Source organism: Nothobranchius furzeri, chromosome 7 (assembly GCF_043380555.1).
Source record: "Nothobranchius furzeri strain GRZ-AD chromosome 7, NfurGRZ-RIMD1, whole genome shotgun sequence".
NCBI lineage: Eukaryota > Metazoa > Chordata > Actinopteri > Cyprinodontiformes > Nothobranchiidae > Nothobranchius > Nothobranchius furzeri.
The window spans coordinates 76,750,412-76,757,070 of record NC_091747.1 but is presented as its reverse complement, the minus strand read 5'-3'; the positions used below and the strand labels follow the sequence as shown (position 1 = coordinate 76,757,070).

Genomic DNA, 6,659 nt, shown 5'->3' with positions numbered 1-6,659 from the left:
AGAACACAGCATTCCAAGAAAAATACCTGCTACCTACAGTAAGACATGACGGTGGCTGCATCATGCTGTGGGCTGTGTGGCCAGTGCTGGGACTGGGAATCGTGTTAAAGTTGAGGGACGCATGGATTCCACTCAATATCAGCAGATTTTGGAGACCAATGTCCAGGAATCAGTGACAAAGCTGGACCTGCTCCGTGGCTGGATCTTTCAACAAGACAACCACCCTTAACACTGCTCAGAATCAGCTTAGGCATTCATGCAGAGGAACAAGTAGAACATTCTGGAATGGCCATCTCAGTCCCCAGATCTGGATGTTATAAAAACATCTGTGGTGAGTTAAAGAGAGCTGCCCATGCTCAGAAGCATCAAACCTGAATGAACTAGAGATGTTTTGTAAAGAAGAATGGTCCAAAATACCTTCAGCCAGAATCCAGACTCTCATTGGAAGCTACAGGAAGCATTCAGATGCTGTTATTTCTGCAAAATGAGGATCTAATAAATATCAAGTTCATTTCTTTTTGCAGTGCCTAAATTTATGCATCTGCCTAATTTTGTTTAAACAAGTATTGCACACTTTCTGTAAATAAACGAGGCTGTCGAGACTTGAGACGTGGCCGTCGAGATTTGAGAGGAGGAGACGTCGACTTCAGAGCTGAGGCTGGAGACGTCGACTTCAGAGCTGAGGCTGGAGACGTTGACTTCAGAGCTGGAGACGTCTACTTCAGAGCTGGAGACGTCTACTTCAGAGCTGGATACTTCTACTTCAGAGTTGGAGACGTCTACTTCAGAGCTTGAGCTGGAGACGTCTACATCTGTCGACTTCGAGACATAAAAATTGCACCGCCGGGTAATCCGCTGGGTCCTGGGTGGTCGGTCCATTCTGTCACGTTAAGGGGATGGTTAGGACCCAAAAATGCAGATACCAGGACGACACGAGGCAGAAGTTGATATGTAAAGTAAAAATCATTTTATTGTAGGGAGAACAAAACTAAATCTAAATGGCAGCAAGCCAAAAATCCAAAAGTCCAGAATGAACAAAAGCTCACCTAGAGCACAAACTGGAACGAGGCACAAAGCTCACACAGAGCATCAGAATACGCTGACATACAAACAACAATGGACCGACAAGACACTGAGACAAGACAGGGCTTAAATACACTGGGGCATAATGGGAGGATGATGAGCTGCCGGTGTGAGGGGAGAGAACCAGGTGAAAGTGATAACTAATCAGGGAGGAGGAGCAGAAGAGGACACCAGACCTAACTGAGAAGGACACACACACACACACACACACACGCACACACACACGCACGCACGCACGCACGCACACACACACACACACACACACACCTAGCTGGAGGAGGACATAAACACACACACACACACACACACACACACACACACACACACACACACACTGAGCTGGGGACAAGAGGCTGGACCTGACCTCGGAGGAATGGTTAAAAAGGGTAACATCATAAGACACTTAACTGAGACACAGACAAAAGACACATGAGGGCGCTATGAGACACAGAAGGGAATCTAGCGAGGGATGGAGAAACATCAGGAGACACATGAAGGAAGACACAGACGCAGACACAGACCATGACAGTATCCCCCCCACCCCCTCCCCCACCCGCTAAGGGGCGGATACCAGACACCCAAGACGAGTACCAGACAAACCACAAACAAAATACAAAAACAAAACAGGACACCAAAAAAACACAGGGAGGGAGAAAAGGGACCAAACAAAAACAACCCACAAGGGCAGGTGAGGAGGGAACTGGAGACTCAGAGCGATCGGCGACGGGGAACCAGGAGGTGGGACCAGGGAAGTCTTGGGGTCCGGGGACGGGGAACCAGGAGGATTGGGGGCTTTGGAACAGGAGGAGGAGGAAGGTACTTCAGAGGACGAGGAAGGGTCTCTGGAGATAGGGACTGAGACTGGAACTCTGGAGACAGGGACTGAGTCAGGAACACTTGGGACTCGAGAGACAGGAACACAGGGGACAGGAACACAGGGGACTCTTGAGACTGGAACACAGGGGACTGGGACACTTGACACTGGAACACTTGAGACTGGAACACTTGACACTGGAACACTTGACACTGGAACACTGGGGATGTAAACACTTGTGGGGACGCTGGAGACAGGAACACTTGTGACGACAGGAACACTTGTGACGACAGGAACACTTGTGACGACAGGAACACTTGTGGGGACTGGAACACTTGTGGGGACTGGAACACTTGTGGGGACTGGAACACTTGTGACGACAGGAACACTTGTGGGGACTGGAACACTTGTGGACACTGGAACACTTGTGGACACTGGAACACTTGAGACGCGTCCGTCGAGACTTGAGACGTGGCCGTCGAGACTTGAGATGTGGCCGTCGACACTTGAGATGAGGAGACGTCGACTTCAGAGCTGAGGCTGGAGACATCGACTTCAGAGCTGAGGCTGGAGACGTCGACTTCAGAGCTGGATACGTCGACTTCAGAGCTGGAGACGTCGACTTCAGAGCTGGAGATGTCTACTTCAGAGCTGGAGACATCTACTTCAGAGCTGGAGCTGGAGACGTCTACTTCTGTCGACTTCGAGACAGCAGGCGTCGACTTCGAGACAGGAGGCGTCGACTTCAAGACAGGAGGCGTCGACTTCAAGACAGGAGGCGTCGACTTCGAGACAGAAGGTGTTGACTTCAAGACAGAGGGTGTTGACTTCTGGCCTAGGGGCGCCGACTTCTGGCCTGGGGGCATCGACTTCTGGCCTGGGAGCATCGACTTCTGGCCTGGGGGCATCGGACTGGACGAAGCCTCTCGGACTGGCTGTACCAGAGCTTGTGGATTGGCTGGACCGGAGCCTCGTGGACGGGCTGGACCGGAGCCTCTTGGATGGGCTGGACCGGAGCCTGTGCGTCCTCCACCGCCGAAGCAGGATGCGATGTGTCCTCTTGGACCACCGCCGAAGCAGGATGCGATGCGTCCTCTTGGACCACCGCCGAGTCAGGATGCGATGCGTCCCCCGGGACCACTGCTGAGGCAGGATGCGAAGCGTCCTCCGGGACCACCGCTGAAGCTGGATGTGGTGATGGCAGATGGAACTCAGACGTGGGTTGCAGAGCAGGGGCCTTTGAAATAGGCGGCACAACTCTGGCTTTGCATGATTGTGGGTGATGGCGGTGACGTCTGCGACGAGCACGACTCCTTGGAGGTATGGGGGTGACGTCGGCAGGTACAGAGGACCAGTTACAGCCCACCGGAGATGAAGTGGTGGCGCTGTCAGGATCAGGTGAGGGTGTGGCGATTTGGCCCATCAGAGATGCTGAGACGGCACCTACATGGACAGGGGTGAATGAGACAATGCCGGTTCTGTCTGTCAGAGACGGGGAGGTGGTGCTGTCAGGACCAGGCGAAGATGTGGAGGTGTGGTGCTTCGAAGATGCCGAGAGGGCAGCTCTTACCACGGCGCTTGCTGACAGATTGTGGTCCATTGAAATGGAGGGAGCTTGTGGGCTGCTGTAAGCATCCTCTAGATCCTCTGCAAGATCCCAGAAAACCAACTCCTCTAAAGGATATTCCTCAAGGTAACGGCTGGCCCATTGCAGGGCTCTTCCCCTTAGGAGGAGCACCGTATTAATAATCAAGTCCTTGTCCAAAGCGTCCAGGCCATAAAATCTCACCACATCCAAGAAAAAAGTCCGACAGGAGTCGGGGTTACCATAAAAATTGTACAGCCGGGTAATCCGCTGGGTCCTGGGTGGTCGGTCCATTCTGTCATGTTAAGGGGATGGTTAAGACCAAAAAATGCAGATACCCAGGATGACACGAGGCAGAAGTTGATATGTAAAGTAAAAATCCTTTTATTGTAGGGAGAGCAAAAATAAATCCAAATGGCAGCGAGCCAAAAATCCAAAAGTCCAGAAGGATCAAAAGCTCACCTAGAGCACAAACTGGAACGAGGCACAAAGCTCACACAGAGCATCAGAATACGCTGACATACAAACAACAATGGACCGACAAGACACTGAGACAAGACAGGGCTTAAATACACTGGGGCATAATGGGAGGATGATGAGCTGCAGGAGTGAGGGGAGAGATCCAGGTGAAAGTGATAACTAATCAGGGAGGAGGAGCAGGAGAGGACACCAGACCTAACTGAGAAGGACACACACACACACACACACACACACACACACACACACACACACACACACACACACACACACACACACACACACACACACACCTAGCTGGAGGAGGACATAAACACACACACACAAACACTGAGCTGGGGACAAGAGACTGGAGCTGACCTGGGAGGAATGATTAAAAAGGGTAACAACATAAGACACTTAACTGAGACGCAAACAAAAGACACATGAGGGCGCTATGAGACACAGAAGGGAATCTAGAGAGGGATGGAGAAACATCAAGAGACACATGAAGGAAGACACAGATGCAGACAAAGACCATGACACAGTTTGGAGATATTTCTTAAATGATAAAAACAGTTTCAGAACAACGTTTTTGAGTGACCTTCAAGAGACAGTGATTGGTCAGAAATAACACCAAAATTCCTTAAGTTTGTCTCAACAGCAGAGGATAAATGACCACGTTTTAGATTAATCGGGGTAACCATGCTCTCAGGGGAAACGATCAGACATTCAGTCTTTTCAGAGTTTAACTGAAGGAAGTTATCTTCTTGCCAGCTGGTGGTGGTTGATAGACACTCTAGTAATTCAGCCAGTTTATAGAACTCAGAATCCTTAAAGGAGCAGTACAGCTGAATATCATCTGCATATAAGTGATAAGAGACATTATGAAAATAATCAAGTATCTGTCCAAGAGGGTGTATGCAAACAACAGTGGACCCAAAACAGAGCCTTGTGGTACCCCACAGAACAGATCAGTAGAATCTGACATGATTTGGTTTATACAGACACTGTAATCTCTGTTAGAAAGGTACGATCTAAACCAGTCTCGAACAGTTTCAGAGATCCCCACAGAGTCATGAAGTCTGTTAATTAAAGTGCTGTGATCAACAGTGTCAAAAGCTGCAGAAAGATCTAACAATCCTAACACTGTGAATTCCCCATTGTCTGCAGCAATCATGATGTCACTGGAAGCTTTAAGCAAAGCTGTTTCTGTGGAACGCTTTTTATGAAAACCAGACTGGAATTTATCTAAACTGTTGTGTAGTTCCAGAAAAGTAGTCAGTTGATCTGCCACAACCTTTCCCAATATTTTAGGGATAGGTGTACATATTACTAATAGTGCAAATGTATTAAAAAGCTGCCTCGTTACTCATATGCACTGTCCCACAAAGCCATGCTAATCTCGGCAGGCATGGCTCTTTTTGGCACAACAAATGTTAAAATGTGCCACACCAAAAAAAAAAAATAATAATAATAATAATTTGCCAGCCACCACTGCTCGGCTCAATAATGTGAGTCAGCTCTTTTGGCTCCCCAAAGTTTGTTTTGTTTGTTCTTTGGGGTCAGAGTGCAACAAAAAAAAATTCAAAGTAAAAGAAGGAATATGTCAATTTAAGGTGTGTTGTAATAGTCTCTCCCCTCTCTCTCTCTCTCTCTCTCTCTCTCTCTCTCTCTCTCTCTCTCTCTCTCTCTCTCTCTCTCTCTCTCTTATTTCCTCCTCTCTCATGTGTCTCTCTCTCTCTCTCTTTCTGCTGTGTTCACAGGTCCCACAGGCATCATGGCACATCATGGAGTGACCTGTCACATGTGGATTGAGCAAATAAACTGAGAAAAGAAGTACCAGTTTCCAGAAAGGAGACAGCTCTGATTGCTCACTTCAAAGCATTGGCTCAAAGAACCGTTTCATTCGCAACAGACACATCACTCTAGTTCAGGGGTCTGTAACTTGCTGCCCTGGAGCCACACTTGGCTCCTCTGTACCTCTGAAGCAGCTCCTTGAAGTTTTCAACATGAATGTCTTCACATGTTCTGTGAGAAAGAATGGTTTGGGGACTGTCCAGTGCTGGACTGACCATAGGGCATAGCGGGCAACTGCCCGCTGGGCCGACCCTTTCATCTTTTATGGGCCGGTGTCTGGTTTTTTTTTTTTTTTTTTTTTTTTTCCTGGCCTCTAGTTGTTGCGGACAACTTGTCCGCGCCGCCCCACGCGACGCCTCGTAAAAGTTGGTGGATTGGCCAATTGGTAATAATAAACTCTGGGCTGGACCAATAGCCAGAGGTCTGATGCACCCGCCAGTTGTTTGTGAATCTCAGTAAACAGACAGACGAGCTTTACAAAATGGAGAACAAAAAACGGAAAGGAGGAGCGGAGAAAATTCGACTAAAAAAAGAAACTGGCCCTTCAGGCTGATGCTGGCACATGTGTTAAAATCTCACAGTTGTTTGGTAGTGAAGGTTCAAGTAAAATCAATTTAGGAAGTGATGGAGCCTCAGCCCAGCGACAGGTTGGAGAAGAAAAGAGGGAGGAGGAGGAGAAACCCGAGCCGGTGTTGTGCCATAAATTGACTCGCTGCCAAAAAATGATTAGCCACCGCGGGATCGCGCACGGTTAGGTAATTGCATTTCTAGACAAAATTCCCCAGGATTTCGCCCTAAAACTCAGCATATCTAGCAATATGGACATTCAGAAAGCAAAGATAACCTCTTCCGGTACTTAAA

General features: G+C 48.6%; 1 protein-coding gene across 1 annotated transcript; it reads right to left on the bottom strand.

Moving 5' to 3' along the window:
• Positions 1–419: 419 nt before the first annotated feature.
• LOC139070721 (uncharacterized) lies at positions 420–6,057 on the bottom strand. Its single transcript, XM_070553457.1, has 10 exons — positions 5,922–6,057; positions 4,403–4,499; positions 3,945–3,956; positions 2,747–3,777; positions 2,287–2,527; positions 2,134–2,195; positions 1,764–2,034; positions 1,047–1,058; positions 573–880; positions 420–448 (listed from the first exon to the last, which is right to left on the bottom strand). The coding sequence occupies exons 1-10, from the start codon at positions 6,055–6,057 to the stop codon at positions 420–422; spliced, it is 2,199 nt and encodes a 732-aa protein (XP_070409558.1).
• Positions 6,058–6,659: the final 602 nt, after the last annotated feature.

Coding starts and splice junctions, on each gene's coding strand:
- LOC139070721 (XM_070553457.1), bottom strand. CDS start 6,057: ATGAAAGGGTCGGCCCAGCGGGCAGTTGCCCGCTATGCCCTATGGTCA. Junction 2,196..2,286: donor AAGTGTTCCAGTCCCCACAA/GTGTTCCTGTCG, acceptor TGTCGTCACAAG/TGTTCCTGTCGTCACAAGTG. Junction 449..572: donor CTCGTTTATTTACAGAAAGT/GTGCAATACTTG, acceptor TGCTTCCTGTAG/CTTCCAATGAGAGTCTGGAT.